Source organism: Rousettus aegyptiacus, unplaced genomic scaffold (assembly GCF_014176215.1).
Source record: "Rousettus aegyptiacus isolate mRouAeg1 unplaced genomic scaffold, mRouAeg1.p scaffold_m13_p_5, whole genome shotgun sequence".
Classification (NCBI taxonomy): domain Eukaryota; kingdom Metazoa; phylum Chordata; class Mammalia; order Chiroptera; family Pteropodidae; genus Rousettus; species Rousettus aegyptiacus.
In genome coordinates this window covers 73,429,806-73,456,363 of record NW_023416308.1, presented here as the reverse complement: position 1 = coordinate 73,456,363, position 26,558 = coordinate 73,429,806, and the positions used below count along the sequence as shown (strand labels likewise).

The 26,558-nt window shown below is 37.9% G+C and overlaps 1 protein-coding gene across 1 annotated transcript in view; it reads right to left on the bottom strand.

The window, feature by feature from the left end:
- Window positions 1-26,558, bottom strand: part of GDPD4 (glycerophosphodiester phosphodiesterase domain containing 4) — a 79,735-nt gene that overhangs the window by 25,623 nt on the left and 27,554 nt on the right. The window contains exons 4-9 of the mRNA XM_036221570.1: window positions 25,569-25,667; window positions 25,407-25,500; window positions 23,038-23,115; window positions 22,098-22,243; window positions 21,631-21,713; window positions 9,211-9,361 (exon numbers count right to left, since the gene is read on the bottom strand). Coding sequence (XP_036077463.1) covers window positions 9,211-9,361; window positions 21,631-21,713; window positions 22,098-22,243; window positions 23,038-23,115; window positions 25,407-25,500; window positions 25,569-25,667 — 651 coding nt within the window. The remainder of the gene's footprint in view (window positions 1-9,210; window positions 9,362-21,630; window positions 21,714-22,097; window positions 22,244-23,037; window positions 23,116-25,406; window positions 25,501-25,568; window positions 25,668-26,558) is intronic.

Below are 26,558 nucleotides of genomic sequence, written 5' to 3'. Positions count from 1 at the left end.
AGAAATAGTGATGGAAAACCGCCCTCACTTGGTGAAGGAAATGGACATAAAACCCCAGGAAGCTAAGAGAATTCCAAAAACCAGGGATCCAAAGAGGCCCACACAAGACACATCATAATTAAAGTGCCAAAGGTTAAATACAAAGAAAGAATATTAAAAGCAGCAAGAAAAAAGCAGATAGTTACCTACAAGGGAACACCCATCAGACTGGCAGCTGATTTCTCAAAAGGAACGATGCGGGACAGAAGGGCTTGGCAAAAAATATTCGACGTGATGAAGACCCAGGATCTACAACCAAGAATACTTTATCCAGCAGTTATCGTTTAGAGTTGAAAGACAGATAAAGAGCTTCCCAGACAAAAATAAGCTAAAGGAATTTATCACCACCAACCCAGTATTACAGGAAATGTCAGAGGGACTTCTTTAAGAAGAAAAAACATGTATCAAAAACAAGAATAAAGAATGGCAACAACTACATTTCTATCAATAAGTACCTCGAATGAAAAAGAATTATGTGTTCCAACTGAGTTGATGAATGGATAGGAAGACAGAGTTGATGAATGGATAGGAAAGAAGACCCCCTTCCTACACGTTGTCTATAGAACTCACTGCAGATTAATAGACACACACACTAAAAGGAAAGGGATAGAAAAAAATATTGTTTTGATGGCCCTAGAAGGTATTTAAGTCAGACAGAGAAAGATAAATACTATATGATTTCACTTACATGCAGAATCTAAGGAATAAAAAGAACCAACTAATCAAAAACAGACTCACAAATATAGTGGACAATTTGGTGACAGATGGGGGTGGGGGTTTATGGATTAAGAGAATGGGGTGGAAAGTTAAATAAGTACAAATTAGTAGCTGATGGATGGCCACAGGGATGAGAAACCCAACATACGGAATGCAGTTAGTATTAATATGTTGGCTAGGTGGAGGGTCAGGGAGGGAGGGAGCAATTGGTGGGATCGTTTTATGAACTATATGATGTCTAACCAATGTACTGTATATTTTAAACTAATAAAAGTAAATTTTAAAAATCCTGGCTTCATATGCTTCTTGCTGTGGAACCTTGGTAAAATCATCTAATTTTTCAAAGTCTTCATTGCCCAAACTCTAAAATGGGGAAGAAGATGGGTAATCTATGTATTTCTCACAACTATTTTAGCAGTTAAACATGAGAAAATTTTTACAGGGTCTAGGAGCATGTCTGGTACATAGAAGAGTGCACAATTCACTCAGTTACCATACACTCTACTGCTTCAATTGTAGTGTAACTCCCTTACAGCAGGAACTGTCTATTTTTCTTTGCAATACACAGTATTTCATCTTACACCTTAGTCCATACATATATTAGCTACACTAAACATAATAGGTGGCTACTTTTATTGTCACTTGTCAATTAGAGATCATTTGTAGGTGAAGTCAGTGATAAAAGGCTATCATGAAATGAGCAATAGCCACACATTTTCTCAAAAATCAAGTAATCTTTCTTTTTCTTAACAAAAAATTATCTTCATACTCATTCTCACCCTATTTTTCTCCTTCCTCAGACCTCCTAAAAAAGCTGTCCTTTCTCATCTTTCTCTCAAGACAGTAACAATCACATTGTACAATATCCCCCTGCTAGGCCAGAAGGCAGAGTACAGAAGCCAAAATAAACTATAGTCCAGATCTAAGTTGAGGCCTATAATGAAGGGTTTTCTTCATCCTCAGGAAAATATAAATTTGCTTCAGCATTCAAGATTTTGTTAGACTCTACCAAATCTAGACAAACTGATTCATTTAAATTTAAAGGAACATGATGGCAAAGACCAAGACAGGATTTAAATAACTTAGTTGTGCAAAATTTTTAAATGCCCCCGAATGGGCAAAAAGAATAGCAAATTCACTATATGAGGACATTTGTAAAGCCTTTCCTTTAAGGATTAACGGAAGGAAAAATTCAAAATAGCAGAAACAAAAAGATTAATCAACAGGAGAGTTTAAAATTAGATTCCAGTAACCTGTAAGTGGTATTATGGAGGGGGGGGGGGTGTCAATCTAACAGCTAAGTAAATCAAGTCTCTTTTTTGTATAGAAAATAGAGGACTTAGTTAGAAAAATAAACTTGAAAGGGACAATGCCAGGTTAGACTATCTCCAATTTGTGGCTGAACATTTTCAAAAAGCCCTAAGTAACAAGATAGAAATGACAACAAACTCCTCAGTCCTCTTTACCCATGCTTAGAGAAATTACAAGTAGAAGGGCCACTGGATGATTCAAGGTATTATACAGTGTTAGAAACAGGACGATTATCCAAAACCTGCCCCATGATGTCACTTGAAGGAAACCACTCAACAGACAATTTGAGAAGTTTCTGTAAATATAGATTAACGACAACACAGTTTCTTGTTAATACAGATGCCACTACATTTACTATTAATTCCAATACCACAGAAAGTCACATTGCTTGCAATACTCAAACCACCGAAGTCATGGGTATTTCTAAGTCCTTTTCCATGTCTCATTACTATAATGATTATTTTGAGGTCATTACCAGAAACATTCCGTACTTCTCCATGGCACTTTCCTATAACTGTCATCATTAGAAATCTACTTTACAAAAAGCACCACCAGAAGAAATGTACTACAGACTAAATATTTTCAGGAATCACAGAAAAATCTACTGTCAATTATCCAATTATAGCTACAGATATTAGTATATTGATTCAAAAAATAACCAATAATTGGCCTGAGGGGGAAAGAGGTATGACAATTAGAGTCAAACTCATGAGAGCTCAAATAAACTCTGTTGATGTGTTGCCTAAAATTCTCTCAATGCTGAACGTAAGGAAGATCTAAGTCAATTAATACAGACAATATAATAAGGATTAATTATCCCTTGCATTAGTCCAAGCAATATGTCTGTTTTACCTGCTTTATATAAAACTCCAAAACTGAGATGGTAGATGATATATATTCATCCCATATCTCTGAGCTATTAACCAAAGTGTTATACCTCTTTTCTAGTACTGCGTAACTCTTTGATTCTATCTCTATTTACTTTCATGTCCTAGTTGAAGATAGCCAATGCCTATAGCTTTCACTAGGGAAAAATCAACGATTTACCTGGAAAGTTATGCTTCAGGCATTCACTGAAAGCCCATCCTACTCTTCTCAAGCCAAATCAAGATCTTAAGGATATGCAGCATCTCAACTTGAAATTCTAAGATTGACTCTATAGCTCTGTTCATAAAACTTCTAAGGAGAAAAATTTTAATTCTACAAAATAATGGTTCATTATACAGGGTTCAGCAAACTTATTCTGGGAAGGGCCACATACTAAATATTTATGACTTTGTGAGATATACAGTCTCTCTTGCAGCTATTTAATTCTATTATACTTAAACATCTTAGAACCATTCTTAGATACAAACAAAACAAACAAACAAACAAAAAATATGTAACCTCAAAATATTTCTTCAACAACAATCATTGCTGATCATCCAATCATCATAAACCTTTCTTTCTGAAAGTACACAATAGGAGAGGCCATCGTCTAAGGACATTAATGACTTGCACACATCAAAGACTCATTGCTTATTACCATCCATCCTCTGATCCGGTAGCAATGCTTTTGATCTTTCCTCAGAAAAAAATGCAGCCTGAGTTAAATTAGTCTAAGGATCTTCAGATCCTTTCCAAGGTTCATCTTTCTTTTTTATGGTACCACATTCAATACAATCCCTGTTGTTAACTGAAAATACCCAATGTTTTTGTTAGTTGACTAATTACCATACAGTTCCTTCACCTCATTTGACTGTTCATCAATGTAACACTCTTTTTATTTTTTCCAGCTTTGTTGAAACATAATAGACAATTAGTTGCTCATTTACATTGTATAATTCAATGAGGTTTTTTTCAATTATACTTGGCATGCAATAATATACCAGTTTCAGTTGTACAGCATTGTGATCAGAGATATACATAACTTGCGAAGCAATCACTCCACTAAGTCTAGTACCCTTCTTTCCCTCACATACTTATTGAAACATTATTAAACATCTTCCCCATGCTACACTCTACATCTCCATGTCTATTCTGCCACTATCCATTTGTACCTCTTAACACTTTTGCCCTTTTTTTTCCCATCCCTCTAATCCCTCTCCCATATAGCAGCCCTCTAAATATTCTCTGTATCTATGAGTTTATTTCCACTTTTTTTGTTGTTGGTGCTGTTATTGTTCTTTAGATTACACATGTATGTGAAATTATACAATATGTTTTTCTCTATCTGACCCATTTCATTCAGAGCAATACCCTCTAGGTCCATCAAGGCATTATCTTTTGCCATCCTCTTTCTTTTAATCTGTGTGTGTCTTTTAATCTGAAGTCAAAATCTTGTAGACAGCATATGTAGTGGTCTTGTTTTCTTATCCATACAGCTACTCTTTTAGTTGAGCACTTAATTCTTTTCCATTTGAGGTACTTCTGATAGGAATGTAGTTATTAGCATTCTTTATTCCTGTTTTCCTGTTTTTGATACAAGTTTTTTCTTTTTAAAGAAGTCTCTCCAACATTTCCTGTAATACTGGGTTGGTAGTGATAAGTTCCTTTAACTTATTTTTGTCTGGGAAGCTCTTTATCTGTTCTTCAACTCTAAATGATAACTTTGCTGGATAAATTATTCTTAGTTATAGATTCTGGGTTTTCACCACATTGAATATTTTGTGCCAAGCCCTTCTGCACTGCATGGTTTCTTTTGAGAAATCAGCTGCCAGTCTTATGGGTGCTCCCTTGTAGATAACTAACTGCTTTTCTCTTACTGCTTTCAAGATCCTCTCTTTATATTTAACTGTTGGCATTTAATTATGATATGTCTTATAGGCCTCTTTGGGGTCCTCTTTCTTGGGACTCTCTGAGCTTCCTGAAGTTGTATGTCTATTTCCTTCACTAGGTGAGGGTAGTTTTCCATCATTATTTCTTCAAATAGCTCTTCGACATCTTGTTTTCCTTCAGGTACCCTTACAACACAGATATTTTATATTTAATAGTGTCCCATAGGCTCCTTAAACTATTATTATAGCCTTGGCTTCTTTTTTCTTACCATTCTGAATGAATGTCCTTGGCTTCCTCATCCTAACAGTGGTTTGATCCCCTTCTTCATCTACTGTTTATTCCATCTAATATACTCCTCATCTCAGATAATGTGTTCTTTATTTCTGACTGGTTCCCTTTTATAATTTCCATTTCTGTTTTTATGTTTTTTTATCTTTTGTTCAAGTTCTCACTGAATTCATCTACTCCTCCCCTAAGTTCACTGAGCATCTTTATTACCAGTGTTTTCAACTCTGTTAGATTGCTTGACTTCACTTTTCCTTGATCTATGTTCTGTACTTTCATATGGTTTCTGCTTCTCTGTCTTCCCATTTTGGCTGCCTTTTTACATCTGTTTCTATGTACTGAGCAAAGCTCCTAAGTCTCCTGGTCTTATTGTGTAGTAGGTGTTCAATGGCACAGTCATGAGAGGCGTTCAGCTGCAGGCCAAGTTTAGCCCCAGCCTGTATCCCTCTGGGGCCACCTGTTAAGATTCAGCAAGCAATCCACAGATGCTGTGCTTATAGTTGCCTCAAGAAACCACAACAGAAACGGAGGTCAGCTGCCACCAGTGTGAGTCTTGGTTCTGCTCAGCAAGGAGCACCTGACTTATTGAGTGGATTGGGTAGAGCCCCAAGTAGGGGGAGGCTGAGTTTCAGCTAATCCTCTAGGCGGAGCAGCCTCTGTTATCCAGTTTGATGACATCTCAGCTATGGCAGCGCTGGGTGCACATACTGGGAGGAGGGAGGGTTCAACAGAGAAACAATGGATACTGCTGGCACTTCTGTCTGGGAGAGATCCTCACTTCGGTCCTCACTCCAACAACTCAGTGTCCCCCTGTAAGTCCCTGGTGACCCCAAGCAGCCACTATGTGTTGGAACTCAGAGGCATCTGTAGCTGCCACAGCCTGTGTCCCATTCAGCTACTCGGAACTGGGCAGCCTCACCTCTTCACCCCCTCCTACCTTCTGCTGTTGCAAATTGATTAATTTTTCTCTCTCTCTAGTTGTTCATCTAGATCTCAGGTGAGTTTCCTTACTGTTTTCCCCAAGTTTCTGTCACAACTTTGATTTGGTCGAAAGAGAGATGAACAAAGGCTTTATCATGCACGCCATTTACCCCCCTCTGTAACACTCTTAATATAGCAACTGTACTAGCCTTACTGGTAAAGGAGAATCTCATTATTTCTGTAATTACAGAACTGTCCATGTCTGGAATGGTTCTTTTGGATGCTCCTATACCAAATACTGATTTAATATTGTTTATTGATAAGTTACATTTTAAAAATGAAAAAAAGTAACAGGCCGATTACACAATAACTTTTCTAGATTCTCTTATGTAACTTCAAATCCATTACCAGATATTACATTGCCTTAAGTCACCAAAATATTGCTCTCACTAAGGTATGTAAGATTGCTAAAAATAAAAGGGTAACTATATACATTGACTACTTGTTTTCTTTTGAAGTAGTTCACAGCTTGGAAATCTATGGTGAAAAAGAGGTTTTTAATTGCTTCCGGTATCTGTATTAAAAATAAATAACAAATACTCAAATTACTTTTGACTTGAAGCTTACCAAATAAATTGCTATCCTACAGGTAGAGGTCCAGAGTGAAAGAGACATTAGAGGAAATGGTTTAGCAAATTATCACACTAAATACAATGCTCTGACTAAAGTTCTTAGACAAGGGTCTAAATAGATAAGATAGACCAATCCATGGAGTTCAAAAATTATAGCATTAATACACAAAATGTGGCCCCCAATTCTGAAAAGAAAGACTTGAACTAATCAGGTTGCCAGATTCATGGTGGCCACCTGATAACACCAATTAACCTCAAATACTTTCCAAATCTTCCATGACATAACTCATCACAGTAGGAATAAAATGACTGCAGTATTAAATAAACGTCAATGGAGCAATTTTTCTAACATATAAAAAGATGTAACCAGTTCTTTCCTCATCTAAAACCAATGTAATCCTAAAAAAAAACAAAAACAAAAAAACTGTAAACATAAGACATGTATTGGAACCTTGCTCAAAAGCAAGGATCTTGAAACAGATTTTGTACAGTTTCCTTCCTCTGTGGATAATAAATTTATACTAGCAATTGTGTTTATTCTTTGGTTGGGCTAAAAGTATTTCCCCATTAAATAGCAACTATAACTTAAAATGCCTTCAAAACCTATTATATATTTGTGTTCTCTACCTAAGCCATTCTAACTTAGCTATCCTGTGATATTTATTCTGATTTACGTAAAACTTTGCTCCTTACTAAAACATCAGCTATCCTTATATATACTATACTCTGGAAAAGTGGGGAAAAGACATGAAATATAAAAACTGAAATCAGTCAAACTATCAAATACCTTTAAAGTTCCATGCCCTCAAATACTGCCCATTTTCTCTTATGCTTTGTGCTCTTCTCCATAAGGAAGTCCTGGAGATATCCCTGTCAACTAGTCACTGGCAGCCTCATGTTTTGGGAATATCTGCACTCAAACTTCACATCAGTCATTTATAAAAACTCTTTTAGCTAAATACTATAAATGATTAACCAAGATATCTTAGTCCTGACATTAACAAGAAAGAAGCTGGAAAACAGCTCATAGAAAGACTGCCCTAGAACATCAGTGGAAAATGATATTAGATACTCTGAACTCCAGTAGAATGGGTAAAGTAGAAATAATTGAGTCTTGGACACACATTTCCAAACTAAAATGATATTATTTATCTAAAATAATTGGAAGGTACAGCCATTAGAAATCATAAACCTAGGTTCTCCAGAGAAGCACTAGAAGTCAACAGCTGATCCAAGGTCCTCAGAACTAGCAAACAACTACATGAAGTAGAACAGCTGTCATCAAAAAACAATGAGAAAAGATATTCCTGATAAATGCCAAACTCACCTTTGAATGCTTTTGTTCTTTATTTTGTGGTCATACTTTTTGTTTTATTGACTTCAGGTTATACACTGCTATTTAGTCTATCATGTTCCTCTTACAAAAAACAACAATTTGCCCAACTCTAGGAATTCCTAGACAACCACCACTCTAATTATAATTCGGCTCTACCAAACGATTACTAGTGTAGACAATCTGAAAATATGCTGGGTACATCGACCCTTGCCGACTCCTAGCAAATCTGAAATTAATTCTTCTAAAGTGAATTTTGGTTAAAATTTTTTCTAATCAACACTTCAAGAGATGTTAAACTGCTATCTATTGATTAGATAGATAGAGAGAAAGACAGAGACAGACAGTCAGTGCAGTCAGTGGGGGATTGCCACAATTATGCTTAAAAATTGTGACTCAACTTGATTATCAAAAGCAGTCTAATTCCCAATAATACTTCCCCTTATAGGTTATATTTTTTATTTCCTTGTAGTATTATGGCATATAAAATCCCTTAAAAAACTAAAAAATTTAAAGCTATGAGTTATTCCTATGAATGGGACAAAATAGCAAGTTGTTTAGGTATAGAAATAACTAAAGATAGTTTAAGACATTATAACTGTATTAGTTTCCAAAAGCTGCTATCACAAATTACTACAAACTTGGTGAGTTAAAACAGAAATTAGCAACTTGAAACTAACTTTAGTTTAGTACTTATTACAATGTATTATAATTGCCTGTTTCATATCGTAGCTCATGAAGTCTATTAAGGCTGGCTGTGTGTTTATTCACCGCTATATTCCTGGTGTATAATACTCAAAAGTCATACAATAAATATTTTTAAATAGTAAGAAGATATAATAAAGGAAAAAAATATGTTTCCTATTCTGTCTCATCTATGATTGTGAGCTACTTAAAATGCTGAGGAAAATGTAATGTATGTGGTAGGCACACTGTAAAAGTTTATAAAATGCTCAGATAAAAAGGAACTAAATGACAACAGTAGGTTTACAAGTGACCATAGAATTTCCAGTGACTGCAGAAAGCAGTAATTAGATTAACTGCATCACTAAAAAAGCCCTTCTGCCAATGCTATAGTTCTAGTATGGAACTGGAATGAAATTATGTATATACTTGACTATCTTCATCTAAAGCCTTTCTCTCCAGGAGCAGCCCATGACCTTGTACAGAAGAGGGAGTCAATGCAGGATTATAGAGCTACGGAATATGTCTTACCTGTACAAACCATTTGCCTGCATTCAGAGTCGACAAGAAATTCCAAGTGAAGAGGGAACTATGTCTGAAGGAGGCATTTGGCATGACCTCCCTGATATTGGTTGTCCTTCGCAGGTTATTGTCATGCATGAGAAAAGGCACCTCATCGTAACTGCAGGCAGAGGGGTAACAGAGAGGAAAGAGTGGATAGGCTGAACTCAGCCACCTTGGTAAATAGGGCTCTCAGAAAGCCCATCAAGGTCACAAGTCTTACTAGGATTCCTAACTCCCTCAAAAATCTCAGCAAAGGCCTAAGTACCAAGCATTTACACTTTGATGTTCATATTTTTTTGCCCTAGGGATTAATCTTTTGTGACACATAATAAAATGTCAGTGATGATGGAAGTGTAGCTTCCCTATCTAGGAGCTTTCTGGCCTCAAGAAAATAGTAGATGCAGTAGTGACCTGAGAGTAAGCTGAGGAGTGTGGTGATGTGGCAAGGCCTCTGATGAGGTCTCAGAATTATACTAATCTACTCGATCATCCTGTGTTTCTCTGACCCATTTTCCAGCAAGGCATCTGCCCTGAGTATTTCTGGGCTTAGACCCTTCACATCAGATAGTATAACTAGAAAAATTCCTGGTTCTGTTATCTGCTATTTGCCTTGAAAAATCTCTGCTTTTATGAAAATCTCTATTTCTTTCCCATTAAAATACCTATGAAGAGAATTCTTTGATGGCCATGAGGGAGTAACAGGATTGACACTTAGCCATAAACAACTAGAAAACTGGACAAATTAAGGGAAATAACTTCTTCTTCAGCAAATGGACAATTGGGGGCACAGTGTGCTGAACTCTGAGAAAAGACAAATAAATGAAACAAGCCCTACCATTACCCAGGCTTCCTTCTTGTAAGCACATAGTGGACTGTGGCACAGGGAGGGATCCCTAAAATGGACCCAACTATCATGCTGAAATGAGGAAAAAGAGATCAAATTAAGGAGATGTCAAGATGGCAAGAATTTGTGTACTGGAGTTCGAGAGAGCAAGGGTGCCTAACCCCCAAGGAGCGGACCAGTACCAGTCCACGGCCTATTAGGAACTAGGCCACACAGCACGATGTGAGTGGTAGGTGAGCAAGCAATGTTTCAGCTGTATTTGCAGCCACTCCCCAGCGCTAGCATCACTGGCTTAGCTCTACCTCAGATCATCAAGCATTACATTCTTATAGGAGCACCAGACCCAGATGCCAAAAAGGTTGGTTGGGGACTGCTGCCACAGAGGATGGAACTATATATGAAGAAGAAGAAGAAGAAAGAAGAAGGAAGAAGAAGGAGGAAGGAGGAAGGAAGACGGAGGAAGAAGAAGGAAGAAGGAAGAAAAGATGTTTAGAGAAATATATACAGACGTCCCTTCAATATATGCCAAAATATCAAACTGCACATATGCAGAGCAAAACTCTACTAATCTTGTAATGCCTGACATGTAATGAAAATTCACCAGACATTTAAAATAGCAGAAAAATGTAACCACAACCAGGAGAAATTACACAATAAAGAAAACTTGGAAATGAAAGATGTAATGCAAGTAGTAAATAAGGGTATTAAAACATGTAAAACAAAAATATACAAGATTTCTATAACAGCTATAAAGAAAAACATGAACATAATGGTGAAATAACTAATATATTTAAAATGGAAATTCTGTAGCTGAAAAATATAATAACTAAAGTAAAAATTTCACTGGATGAAATTAACAAATTAGATATTATAGATCATGTAAAGATCAATCAATTTTAAAATGTAGCAATAGAGTTTACCCAAATGACCTATGAGACATTATCAAGCAGTATTATATATGTGTGATTAAAATCCTAAAAAGAGGGAACAGAGGGGAAAAAAGAAAATTAAAAAAAAAAAACTTCAAAATTTGATGAAAATTATGCACAAACAGATCCAGGAATCTTAATGAGTCCAAGGTGGATAAATACAAGAGTACACATACACATGCACACATCCTACACTAAGGATTATTATAATAAAACTGGTGAAAAACGGATGAAAAAAAGAAATTGTACAAGTAGCCAGGAGGGAAAAAAGATATTTTGATAGAAATAAAGATAAGCAGAGAGCTGACTTCTCATCAAAAATGATGAAAGAAAACAATAAAACCACATATTTTAAATGCTGAAGGAAATCAAATGTCAACTTAAAATTCTTGAAAATGAAAGGAAGAGAGGATGCCAGGAAGATGGCAGAGTACGAAGCACCAGGAATCTGTCTCCCCACCTAGACAACAACTGCACTGGGAAAGCTTTGATGTAACTATTTGAGAACTATGAAGACTATGAATGGCTTCCCACTTTTAGGAGAAAGCTTGGATGTAAACTGGAGTTAATGTCAGTCCATTTCAGCTCTTAACCCCGTAGCAGCTTCCTATCCCCCTCCTGCAGCCACATGGCGAGCAACTGCGTACAGGTTCCTTGTACAGCAGTTGGTGAGACCAAGAGTGGCCAAAGTATCCTGTATTCCAAATATAAAGGATCTCTGCTCTGGTTGCTGATTGCTCCTTCTTGTCACAGAAGGGCAGAAAGAGAGGAACACAGCCATTGTTGTTGAACCTTTCCCCATTGTTACAAAGCCCTTACCTTATGACCAAAGTGACTTCCAGGGCATTTAAAGGGCCAGCACCCTTTTTAACTCTCATAATTTTTCTCCTTTTACCCCTTTTGGAAACCAGATGTTAAAGACCAGCACATTAGAAACATCTGTACATACAGGGAAAATTATAAAGTGACTACATATGCCAAGAGAAAGAATCATAAAAAATCTAAGAAGACCTTAAGTTTACACCTCAATGTGACGCAGGTCAAAGGGACATCCCACAAATTTTATTTTAAAAAGCAAACTCTGAGGAAGCAGAAGAATCTGAGTTCCAGTGTTATCATATTATTAGATTCAGATGCCCAATTTTCAACAACAAAAAAACAAGAAATACAAAGAAATAAAGTGTGGACCATTCTAAGTTAAATAAATCGACAGACACCTCTGGTCAAGATAGTATAGTAGATAGTAACTGTGCCCACCAGTTTCACAACCACATCAAAATTTAAACTACAGAACAACCAACACTGGGAGTCACCTGAGGTCTGGCCAAATAGAAGTCCTACAATTGAAGATATCCATAAGAGACCACCTCAAGACTGGTGGGAGGGGTGGAAACACAAAATAGGCTGGTCCCACAACAACATGTGGTGGATGGGAATTGAGAGGGATATCTTGGTTGCAGAAGTCCCTCTGGAGGGGTGAGAGGTCCTGGCCCCACACTGAGTTCCCCAGTCCAGGGTTCCAATTCCAAGAAGAGAAATCCTCACAACCTCTAGCTGTTAAAACCAGCAGAGATTGTGGCTGAGTGAGATGAAGGGCTATGGGAATAACAGACATTCCTTGTAAAGGTCCCATGCACGATCTTACTCACAGACAACTCACTTGCTCTGAGCCCCAGCACCAGAGCAGCTGCTCAAAAACTGCCTGGGATGTACAGGGAGGAATGGAACTATCTGGCTTCAGGGTGAGGGCTGGAGAGTAGCTTTCTCACAGACAGAGAGGAGCTGGCAGAATCCACTATTCCTTTTTTCAGCCCTCTCCACTCCAGGTGAGCAGACACAGGAGGCCTCCATATCTGAATCTCCATCAACCTGGCTAACACAGGTCACCCAGCCCAGGTGATCACCTGAGACCTCCACCCTTTCCAACTTTTGGGTCCACCCAAGCCACTTACACTGGCTTTTCCATACAATGGCCTGTCTTGACTCATGCTGTGAACTTTCCTAAAATATTTCAAAGGTTCACAAAACCCAAACAAGCAGCAGCTAGCCTCAGCACATTCATACGTCTTGCCGAGGAGCCCCAAGCCCAGCAATAGCAGCAGTCAGCCTTGGTTCACAAACTGGCCTCTCAAGGTACCTATAAGCCTAGTACAGGAGGTGGCCATCTGCAAACTGCTTGGTGGCTTATGTCAGGTGGCCTCAGGAAGTACACAGGCTGCAGCTGAACTTGGCCTGTGGTGGGGGTCCCTCCCAGTAGACCCTGGGGCTAGCACACATAATGGCCAGCAACCACGAGAGCTGGAGCATCTCCCAGAGCTGCATCCAAGGACAACACAATCAAAGGGCAGATGAGGCAGGCACCAGAGGTCTGCTGAAGCAAAACCTGCTTCATAGGTCAGCCTTTCACCAAGTAGTCCTCATACCAATCAGCCCAAGAGTCAGTCCCTCCCACTGATGTCCAAACAGCAACCAAGTCTCAACTACAACAGAAAGGCATACACAACCCATACAAGGGACATACCTGGAGCACCCAGCTCAGGTGACAGTGCACATGGGCGCCAGAGGATACCTACTACATAAGGCCACTCTACTAAGACTGAGAGACATAGCAGCCCTACCTAATACATAGAAACAAACACAGGGAGGTAGCCAAAATGAGGAGACAGACAAAATGAGGAGACAGACAAAATGAGGAGACAGACAAACACTGGTTATAAGGATGCTCAATAAACTTAGGGGAGGAGTAGATCAATTCAGTGAGAACTTTAACAAAGAAACATAAAACATAAAAAAAAAACAGTCAGAAATAATATAAAACTAAAATAAGAATACATTAGAAGAAATCAATAGTAGATTAGATGAAGGGAAAGATCAAATCAGTTATTTCGATAAGGTAGCAGAAAACACCCAATCAGAACAGCAAAAAGAAAAAAGAATCTAAAAAAATCATGAGGATTCTTTAAGAGGCCACAGGAACAACATCAAGTGTACCAACATTCACATCATAGGGGTACTAGAAGGAGGAAAGAGAGAGCAAGGGATTGAAAACCTATTTGAAGAAATAATGACAGAAAATTTCCCTAACCTGGTGAAAACAAATAAGACATACAAGCCTAGGAAATGCAGACAGTCCCAAAGAAAATGAACTTAAAGATGCCCATACCAAGATACATCATAATTAAAACACCAAAGGTTAAAGGCACAGAATCTTAAAAGCAGAAAGAGAAAAGCAAGTAGCCACCTACAGGGGAAATCCCATAAGACTATCAGCTAATTTCTTAACAGAAACATCGTAGGTCACGGTGGGGAGGGACGGGGAGAATGGCATGAAATATTTAAAGTGATAAAAAGCAAAGATCTACAGCCATAATTACTCTACCCAGAAAAGCTATCTTTTAGAATTGAAGGACAGATAAAGAGTTTCCTGACAAGAAAAAGCTAAGGGGTTCATCAATAACAAGCCAGTATTGCAAAAAAAATGTTAGAGGAACTTCTTTAAAAAGAAAAAAAGATAAAAAATATAAATAATAAAATTGCAATAACTACATATATGTCAACAATTACTTGAAATGTAAAAGGATTAAATGTTCAAATCAAAAGATATGGTGGCCAAATGGATAAGATAATGCTAGTTCATGTGGTAATTCTATGTTAAACTTTCTGGGGAAGGACAAAAACTTTTCCAGAGTAACTACATCATTTTACATTTTCACTGGCAATGTACAAGGTTTATAATTTCTCCGCATCCTTACAATCACTTATTTTCTAATTTTTTTTTTTTATTATAGCCATACTAGTATGTGCAAAGGGATATCTCATTGTGGTTTTGATTTGTATTTTCCTAATGATGTTGAGCATTTTTTCATGTGCTTACTGGCCACCTGTATAACTTCTCTGGAAAATGTTTTCAGGTCCATTGTCCATTTTTTAATTGAGTTGTCTATTGTTGAATTGTAGGGGTTCTCTGGAAATTCTAGACATTAAACTCTTATCAGATATATGATTTGAAAATATTTTCTCTTCCATTCTGCAATTTGTGTTTTAACTTTCTTGATCATGTTCTTTGATGTACAAAGGTTTTTAACTTTGAAAAAGTCCAGTTAACCTATTTGTTTTTTTTTTTTTTTTTTTTTTTTGCTGCCCATGATTTAGGTGCCATATCTAAGAATCCATTGATAAACCCAAGGTCATTAAGATTTACCCTGGTATTTTCTTCTAAGAATTTTATGGTTTTGGCTCTTACATTTATGTCACTGATCCATTTGGAGTTCATTTTTATATATGGTGTAAGGCAGCGGTCATTGAATTGCCTTGCATCTTTGTCAAATCAGTTGGCATCAAGAAAATGAAAGACATCTCACAAAATAGGAATTTTTGCAAATCACTTATCAAATAAAAATTTCCTCTTTAACTCATGGATTTAGAAGCAGATTTGGTTAGTTTCCAAGTGTTTGGAGATGTTCTTGTTAATGCTATTACTAATTCCTAGTGTGACTGTAGTCTGAGAACTCATTCTATTTACAGTATTTTAAAATTGGTTGCAATTTATGACCCAGGATGTGGCCTATATTGATATATGTTCTATAGAAACTTGAAAAGACTATGCCTTCTGCTGTTTTTGGTTTGAGTGTTCTATAAATGTCACATCCTATTGGTTGATGGTGTTGTTCAGCTGTTCTGCGGGTTTAATAGTTTTATGTTTAGTGATTGTATTAATTTCTAAGAGGAGGGTATTGTAGTCCTTAACTATAGTTATGGGTTTGTCTATTCTTTCAGTTGTGTCAGTTTTCACTTCATGTATTTTGAAGCTCTGTTCTTGGGTCCATACACATTTAGAATTATTATGCACTCTTGATGAATTAACAGTTTTTATTATGTAATATCCCTCTTTGTCTCTGGTGATTTTCTTTGCTCTGAAGTCACTTCATCTAATATTATTTTTCTCCCCTCTTTAATCCCCCCACCCTTACTTCCACTCCTGACATATGGATGTTGCCAACTCTCCTTAAGAACTGGATCTCTGAAGGTGGGGTGTTTCCTCCCACACACTTGTGGTGCACACCCAGGGCTTGCTGCACCCGGGGCCTGCTGCATCCAGGGCCTGGCACATCCGAGGTCTAGCACATCCAGAGTATGGTCCATGGCTCCACCTGGGGTGCGAACCCAGGACCTTCTGCATGTACAGCAGACGTGATAACCACTACACTATGGAGCCACGCCCTCACTTAGTCTAATATTAATATGGCCACCGCAGCATTGATTAGAATTTGCATATTTTTCCATTCATTTTTAATCTACCAATATCATTACATTTGAGATGAACTTCTTGTAGAAAGTACATAGTGTCACATTTTTTAAATCTATTCTGCCAGTCTTTTAATTGGTATATTTAGATAATTTACATTTCATATATTTACTAATATGTTAGGATTAAGTCTGTCATTTTTATATTAGTTTTATGCTTGTTCCCTCTGATCTTGTTCCTCTGTTTTTTCTTCCTGGCTTTCCTGTTGGTTATTTGAACTTTTTTTTAATCTATAGTGGTTTTTAGTATATCTTTTTGTATAATTTTTGCGTGTGGCTACCCTAGAGATTACAGTGCAGTCATGCATTGCATGATGACATTTTGGCCAATGATAAACTGTATATATAGTCAATTTTGATCACATATGATTAAATAGAATATAAGCAAAAAGTCTGTTTGTAATGCAGAAAGATTAGGCTTGACCTGACTAAGAGGTGGAATTTACTGCTTGCTCTGGGCGATTTATTTTTATTTTTGTTCTGGGTGATTTAAACAGGCAAGGAGGCTCAGCATACTGTCCACGTGCCCTGCGCCTGAGGCTGGGGCACAGAGTTGGCTAGGGAGCAAGGGGAGAGGGCTGGTAAGAAGGAGAACCTGGAAGACCATTGCCCTCTACTCACACCTGCCTCTGCACACATGATGCACACCCATTCATGTGTACAAACCCACTCACCTTAATTTCTATTTATCTCTTTCCATCCAGTCCTGTTCCTTCTCTCTCCCTCTCTATCATCCCCCTCTTCCTTTTATTATTTTTCATATGGAGTTTTATCTCTCTCTGGATCTCTTTTGATTTGTGTTCTCCCTTTCTTGCCCCTTCTCTTCCTTATCTCCCTTTTTCCTTACCTCCTCCTGGCATTTAGTCTCTGACAGCATCTCCCTCCAAAGTCCTTCCCTTGTACCCCCAATGTGTGACCATGTATATGCGCACACGCACAATGCGCGCACATGCAAACACACACACATTTACCTTTTATATATTTTATTGTACCTTTTCTATTTTTAGATGTGTTTAGATACACAAATACCATTGTGTTACAATTACCTACTGTATTCAGTACAGTAATGCTGTACAGGTTAGTACTTTAGAAATACTACGCTATACTATATAGCCTAGTGTGTAGTAGGCTATGCCATCTGAGTTTGCATAAATGCACTCAGTGATGTTTGCACAAAGACGAAATCACCTAACGATGCACTTCTCAGAATGTATCCACATCATCGAATGATGTATGACCATATACATACCTAACTTACCACATTCTACTAGTGTCAAAATTCAAACATTCATGTAGATTGTAGAAATGTAAGTACTTTTTAGGTTCCTTTACCATGTCCCTTTTATGATATAGTTGTCTTAAATATATCAAAATATACTGAGACACACATCAATGTTATATTTTTTTGCTTTTAAACATAATTTTTAAGTTCTAAAAAATTTTCTATTTTATTTACTTATATATTACCCTCTCCATTGCTCCTTCTTTATTACTGTGTCCCAAGTTGACTTTTTCACCCATTTTATTGAGATACAAATGACATATATTATATTAGTTCTAGATATACAATATAATGATTTGATACACTTACACAAGTTGACTTTTTAAATCATTTCTTTTGTCTACAGAACTTTTATTTCCATTTGGTTATTCTTTATTCTATTTCTTTGCTAAGACTTTCTATGTTTTTATTTGTTTAATGAGTATTCATAACACTTTGTTGGAGACATTTTATGATAGCTGCTTAAAATTCTTAGACAATTCCAATATCTATATCTCTTGGTGTTAACATCTATTGATTATCTGGATGGTGTTACAGACCCATGTTCAGTTATCAAATCTTATACTGTATTGCTTCTATCTGGTCTCATGTATCAGTTATACAAAAGTCTGCCCAGGATTTTATATATAGGTCTAAAAATTCTCTTTTTCTAGCATGGCAGTTCTTCATAAAATTAAACATAGAATTACCATATGATCCAGCATTCCACTTCTGGGATATACACAAAAAACTGAAAGAATGATGTCAAAAAGATATTTGTGCACTCAAGTTCACAGCAGCATTATTCGAAATAGTAAAGAGGTAAAGCAATCAAAATATCCATTGGTAGATGAATAGATAAGCAAAATGTAGTACACATATACAATGGAATATTATTCAGCCTGAAAAAGGATAGAAATCTTGTCACGTGCTACAACATAGATGAAACTTTAGGACATTATGCTAAGTGAAATAAGACAGGCACAAAAAGACAAATACTATATTATCCTACTTATATGAGGTATCTAAAGAAGTCAAATTCATAGAAACAGAAAGTAGAATGGTGGTCACCAGGGGCTAAGAGGAAGGAGCAAGAAGTAGTTATGGTTTAATGGTTATAGAGTTTCAGATTTCCAAGATGAAAAGTTCTAGAGATCTTTTTCACAACAATGTGAATATAGTCAATACTTCTGAACTGTACACTCAGAAATGGTGAAGATGATAAATTTCATATTATATGTGTTTTAACACATAAAAAACGGAAAAAAAAGGAAGGAAATTCTGACACATGCTATGATATAGATGATCACTGACATTATACTAAATAAACCAAGCCAGACACGAAAGGACAAATACTGTATGATTCCATTTGTATGAGGTAACTAGAGTAGTCCAATTCATAGAGAGAAAATAGAACAGTGGTTGCAAGGGCCTGACAGGAGTGGGAATCAATGAATTTTTACTCAATGGGTACAGAGTTTCAGTTTGAGAAGATGAAAAAGTTCTATACATGGATGGTGGTGATAGTAGACATGGATAAGGTGAATATGCTTAATGCCACTGAGCTATGACCTAAATATGGATAAAATGGTAAACTTTATGTTAAGTGTATTTTGCCACAATAAAAAAATCACTTTATCTAGATAACTACTCTCAATTAATCGTTCCTCACCTCCAACTGGTGGAGCAAGAAGAGGGGTACCTCTCTTATTTAAGGGCAAGAATAGAAGACAGGAATCTACCCATAGTCTCTAGGGCTACAGGCATTGAGAGGGTGGACAGTGAATTTTTTTGTGGTGTTTACCTAAGTAGAGCTAATTTAGTCAACATGTTTATATCCTGCTGGGCTACCACTTTCCCAGTTTTTTTAAATAGAAATAGTAGACTTTTATGGTGAGGGGATATATATATATATATATATATATATATATATATATATATAATATTATATTATATATATGTGTGTGTATATATGTATATATATGTGTATATATATGTGTGTATATATGTGTGTGTGTGTATATTTTTTTTTGCCTGCAGCTACGTGTGTGTGTGTGTGTGTGTGTGTGTGTGTGTATTTTGCCTGGGTTTCAGGTGTCTCCAGAACTCACATTAGAATATATGAGGAAAAATCAAAACAACATAATAATAAAAACAACAGGGAGCTCACTACTTAATGGTAGTTCCTTGAGTCTTAATAAGCCCTTAGCTAGTGCGCCTTCTTTTCCCCTCTTTTTCAGAGCCCTGTATCAGTTGCTTTGTGAATTTTACCTAGTTTTTTTTTTTTTGTTTCTCTGGGATTTTTTTTCTTAGGAAGAATAGGATGGAATGTGCTTACTACATTTCATCTGGTGGCTACACTTGCTACTTTTATAGGCCCTGGGTCCCCTATACCGCTTTATAGTTAACCACATCTTGCCACTTAGTAATTCTTGATATTATACTTTTCCTGTTCAAGTTATTGGTGTGGTATTTGTGTCCTGACCAAAATGCAATTTTTGGTAATGATGCAGCTGAGGATATGACCATCAAGGTGGACAGTGAAATATGCAGAGGAGATGAACACTGGAAATGAAGATGTCATCAAATACAGAAAAGGAGGTGTTGGAAGGATCATCTACATCACACTTGAAGTCACAGAAGTGAGAGAAGAGATAAAGACCATATGTCAGGAGCTCACTGGCTCAGCATCATTACCACCTTATGCCATGACCACCATGCACTTCCACAGATAAACTCAGGAGCTCTGACAGAACATCCTGTTTCAATCCTGATCCAAATATTCTACATGGTATAGTTCTCAGTGCTGGGTAGTATCAAGAACCCCAGTTGGGGGTCAGGAAATACAGTTCAAACCCTGGTTTCATCATGTACATGCTAGCCTGCGACCTCAGCAATACATTTCCTGTCACTGAATCCAGGTTAAAACCACATTTCCTAAGCTGTGAATTAGAATGTTTATTTCTTTTCTGTCTGCCTCAGAGAATGGATGTGAAGGGAGTTTGTACATACCACATTCACTAATATACTCATGCTAGAGATGAAGCCTTTCTACTTCTAGCTGCTCAGGCACATAGATTCTATAGCAAAGCATATCTTTTTGTCCTCACCCCTGCTCTGGTCCAATTTTCCTTAGTTGTTCCCTTGGACATTGCTACAGTCTACTACCCATCTCTCCGAGGTGTCTCCCTCATAGACTGCCAGGGTGAGTCTTTCTGAAACACACCTTGTAAAACATTAAGGTAATCTGTTAAAATTACAATGGCGGTTAATTACACATTTAGTAATCTCCACGATCCAATCTCAGTGAGCCTTGCAGCCAAACCTCCTCCTCACATTTTCCTCTCCTGTCCCCAGAGCATGTCAATTTGGCATTTATACAGGTTAGCTCACTGGTCTACATTCTTGTTAATTCTTATTTAGATGACTCTGAATAAGTTGTTGCCTCTGCATGGAATAACCTCTTTTCCCATATCTACTGGTTAAAATAATATTTTTCCTGCAAGACTCAACCTAAACACAATTCTAAGTACAGAGATTTTTTGCACAATATAGGAGGTGGTTTTTCCTCCATTGAGGGTCCACAGCATTTGACTTTTTCTTCTCTGGGAAGCACTCCTCACAAATGGTCTCATACTGTGGGTATTTATAAACATGCCATGTTTCCTTCACTAGCTAGGAACATCTCTCAGACAGGACTTATCTCACTCATTTGCCTCTCTGCAGCACTCAGAAGAAGGTCTGGAATATAGTAGGTATCCAGGAATGTTAGGTAAACAGATTGCTAGATAGTGCATGCAGTTAAATTTCAGCATGATTTGCAGATGGGACAAACGTGAATTATGTGTGTGATTTATGAGCTTATGATTGAGAATACAGTTGTAAGATCTGTAATGAAGAAGTGTTTCATGCATGTGTGCTATGTGTATGTGTGGCACATACAACAAAGGAGAAACTCTCCAGGGTTTGTCCTCTCTACAGCTTGGCCGGGCTAGTCATTTTCCATGGCATTGGCCTTACGTACTGCCCACTCCAACCCTGCTTCCTACCTTAAGTATATGTTGGACTCCAGCCCAAAGGCTCCATTTTCAACAGCTTTCTCAAAGGACATCATGGTATTCTCAGGCCCCAGCTGTGGAAAAAAGGACATCAGGCTCTGTCCCTCAGAGTTTCTCCTCTCAACATCCCTTCTATGGGTAGTGTGGGGACCCAGTAATGAAAGTGTTTTAGGAAGCAGATTTTGGCTTCCTTGGCTCTATTTTTAAAGAGCCTGCCTATATTTTCCTCTACCCAATTTGATTCTTTGACTCTGCTCGGGTGAGACGATGTCACTGGGCACAGTAGAGAAATGGATCTGGTGGTATTAGGTGACCTGGGCTCGAGTCCAACCTCTACAATTAACTCTTTATTGTTGTTATCTAAAGCCAGGTGCTCCTATGGTTCTGAGGTCCCCTTCTTTCATCGACGCATCCCATGCACACCTGTACTCACTCATGTCCATTATGCTCTAACCTACCATGGGTGCACCTTTATGTCCGAAGATATCCGGCTTGGGTCCCAATTTATCCTTCTCCTGAATGCAGGGAGAATAAAAACCCAATGGCAGCACATACAGACATAAAAGGATGAGAAAAAAGGGTAATCCAATAGCCACTTGTACAGCTGAAAAAGTTGGAAGGAGCAGGGAGTGAATAAAAAGGTAAAGAGGAATGGAGACCCATCCCAAGCAACTATTACAAAGTAGCAGTCAGTAAATACCCAGTGCATGGGCTTCATCAACTGTGTGGACTGACTGATATACTCTCTATTTCTGTCACATCCTCACTTGCTTTCAGGGATTTGAAAGTACAAGACTATGCAAATACGAGCATTATTATTAACACAGTATTATTAGAACTGCAAATTTACAACGGAATGAACTGTACAGGTAGTGAGTAGGAAAGGAAGGAGAGGGGATCTTAAGGAATATATGGAATATATTCTCAGCAGATAGATTGGCTGGTTCTGAGAAAGTCCTGAAGCCTGTTAAAGATCAGCCTGAAATGCCCCTATACATAAGACAGTATAGTACAGTAGAAGGGGCATTAGTTGACAGAAATTTCAGTTCAGATGCAGACAATACCTCTGTCTAATACCGTGACTAAGGACATGTTGCCTAATCTCTCTGGGTCTTTATTTCTTTCATTCTGAAAAATGGGGCTATCTTGGTGCTAACATTTACCTCATAGAGTTGATATGACAGTGCTAACCCATAACATATACTAAATATTAGGTATTTGCTTCTCTCTCTCTCTCATACACACACACAAACACTGAGCTCATCTACAATACCTGTTATCACTGGCCTTTCCCCCAATAATTACTAGCATAGACCTCTGAGAATTTTACAAATTTGTACATTTTTAAGTTACCACCTATGCTTCAATCACTTTCAAATATAGATCCCCAGCTCTAACCTCTTAACTTTGTGAGTATATTAAATCTCTTGATTCTTTCTCTCTTGAACCATGTCATCTTGTATCTTCTTATTCTAACTAAAATTTCGGAAATGAAAAAAGAAAAGAGTTCATTATTGTCCCCTTTAAGCTCTAGCCCCAAGACATTTTCAACGATTCTCCATCCACATACACACACATGTACAAACACACAGTGGAATCACTATCAGTCCAGTCATTGTCTCCATCCTCTCACAAGTCAGGAAGCAAACATTCCTGTTTAAGCAACAGTGAAAAGAGACATAGAAAGAAGATCCTGGTTTCTCAGTAAGAGTGCTAAGAGATAACTCCATTCCCAAAACAATTTAATGTGCAGCTCTGATTCTCTTTTCTTTTCCTGATATTATGACAAAGAATGGAGAAGAAACCAGTGGCAGAGGTGGACATTTCTGCTCTGAGTGCCCAGGTGTGAAAGAGACTCTCAGGGCCCTGCTTTGAGCTACTAGGATGTAACCAGAGATATCTGGACCTAGTATAAGCTCATTAGTTGAAACTAGCAGCATTTGAAATCAAACTAAAAGAACTGTGACTAGGAGAAGCAGGCAAAATAGCATAGATGATAGACACGTCACTCATCCCTTCTTGTGACCACATCCAAGTTGAGATGGAAACATGGAGCAAATGGCAAGCAGAGTCGCCTGGGGGTCTAGATGAACAGAATCATTACAGCTAGAGTTGGTTGGAGGTAGAAGGCGGTGAAGATGCAGGCTGCTGAATCCCCAGCAGCTGATGAGACAGAGGCTACAGCAGCCACAGCTGGCAACTGCAGATGCCTCTTAAAAGGGCTATGTCCGCTGGACTTTTGCAGTTACAAACCTGCTTACCCCTTGTTACAGCACTGGGTTGGCTGCATAGGGGTCACCAGGGACTTACAGGGGGACACTGAGTTGTTGGAGTGAGGGCCAGAGGCAAGGCTTTCTCCCAGGCAGAAGTGCTGGCAGTATCCATTGCTCCATTGTTGAGCCCTCCCCACTGCGAGTGTGCCAACAGCACCATCATAGCTGAGACGTCATCAAACTGGGTAACAGAGATCACTCTGCCCAGAGGATTCCCTGAAACTCCGTCTCCCCCAATTCGAAGCCCCACTCAATCCACATTCAGTTGTGTCCTCAGTGAGTCCTGTGCCACTTGTTAAGCAGTGCCAAGACCCACACTGTTGGAAACTGACCTCGGTTTCTGGCGTGGCTCCTTGAGGCAACTATAAGCACAGCATCTGTGGATTGCTTGCTGAATCTTAACAGGTAGCCCCCGGAGGGGCACAGGCTGGAGCTAAACTTGGCCTGCAGCTGAACCTCTCTCAGGACTGTGCCTCTGGACACCTACTATACAAAGCCTTATTAATAAGACTGGGAAACATAGGAGCTTTGCTTAGTACATAGAAACAGACATAGAAAAGCAGCCAAAATGGGAAGACAAAGTAGAAATCATATGAGAGTATACAACAGAGATAAAGGGAAAAGGTTGTCAAGCCATCTCACAGATGCAGAGTTCAAAACACTGGTTATAAGGATGCTCGATGAAATTAAGGGAAGTATAGATGAATTCAGTGAGAACTTGAATAAAGAGATAAAGGGCATAAAAATAGAAATGGAAATTATAAAAGAGAACCAGTCAGAAATGAAGAATACATTATCTGAGATAAAGAGTATATTAAAGGAAATCAGTAGAGTGGAAGCAGAAGAGGATCGAAACACTGATATACAAGATGAGCAAGGCAAACACACCCAACCAGAATGGCAAGAAAAAAGTAACCAAGAATCTAATAATAATTTAGGAGCCTATGAGACAAAATTAAGGGTAACTACATCCATGTAATAGAAATACCTGAAGAAGAAGAAGAACAAGAAGTTGAATACATATTTGAAGAAATAATGATGGAAAACTTCCCTAACTTGGTGAAGGAAATAGACATGCAACCCCAGAAAAATCAGAACATTCCCCCTAAAATGAACCCAAAGAGGCCCACACTAAGACACATCATAATTAAAATGCCAAAAGATAAATACAAAGAGAGAATCATAAAAGCAGCAAGATAAAAGAAATTAATTACCTAGAAGAGAGTTCCCATAAGACTGGCAGCTGATTTCTCAAAAGAAACCATGCAGAACAGATGGGCTTGGCACAAAATATTCAAAGTGTTGCAAATCCAAAATCTACAACCAAGAATACTTTAACTAGCAAAGCTACCATTTAGAGTCGAAGGACAAATAAAGGGCTTCCCAGACAAAAATAAGTTAAAAGACTTTATCAACACCAAGCCAGTATTACAGGAAATGCAAGCTAAATTCAGAGCTGAAAGGATAACGCAAGGTTCCACCCACATGACATACCTTCTTGTTCCAAGTGGATTAAGTAGAAGGCCACAGGCCAGGAAACAATAACCATCACAGTTATGCTGCTCAGGTGCATGTAGGGAGCAAAGACCTGGGAGAAAGCCAAAAGTCAGGTTGACCACACTGGACAAAGTGTTAGACCTACAGGATGATGCTTACCTTCAGTGAGAGCCCAACTGTCAGCCACTTTTCTTTCCAGTAAATGCATAAAATCAACAGAAAACACGTGCATATCAGAATCACTAGCAGAGTCAGGATCTGATAAAACAGAAAAAAAAAAAAATCTCCTGACTTCCAGGCACTAGGCTTGAATTGAAACTGTCCTTGTAAATTATATGTGTGTCTCCACAATGTAAGGGACCTCATTCCTGCAAAATACCCAATATTTGATGGACCCAGTCATTTACCTTCCTTGTTCCCAAGTATCTTTGTAGCATGGTTGAAAAATTACATAGCTACATCGTCTGATGCTTTTACTAGTTATATCCAGCTTCAGTTGTGCCCACAATATTGCCTGTCATCTCTCACTTAGTTTCAACAATAGTCATTACAGATATTCATTACTTTTTTATTCAACTCAATACAATCGTGAATAAAAGGCAATTTTGTAAGTGCCTTTTTGATGTATATTTTCCCCAAAAGCCTTTAAACTTCATGAGATCAAGGACAATACTCTTGATGTGCAGAATTTGTGACACGGAGTAAGCATTCAGTAAATAGTTGTTGGACAGATGAAAAAGTATCTGCCTTCCAGAACACTACATACTTCATAGAGAAAGAACACTGAGACCAGCAGACATAACTTTAACTTCTTCCCCTTGAAATGTATAGTCTTTCTATATCTGTGCTGCCTTCCAGAGAGTGCTTAGTTCCTTCCTTTCCATAATCTCTATATTTATTAATGTAACTGAATCCATAATTTAAAACTTTTCACAAAATAACTCCAAGTATTACTGGCATAAGTGGTTAATTTTACCAAGCATTTCTGGAAGAAATATTTCCAATCTTTAAAAACTCTTTCAGAAAACAGAAAGAGAGGTAACAATAATTTCTATTATGAAGCAAATAAAACATTGATATCAAGAGTCAACAAGGACAGTGGTCCCCAAACCCTGGGCCGTGGACTGGTACCAGTTGGAACCACACAGC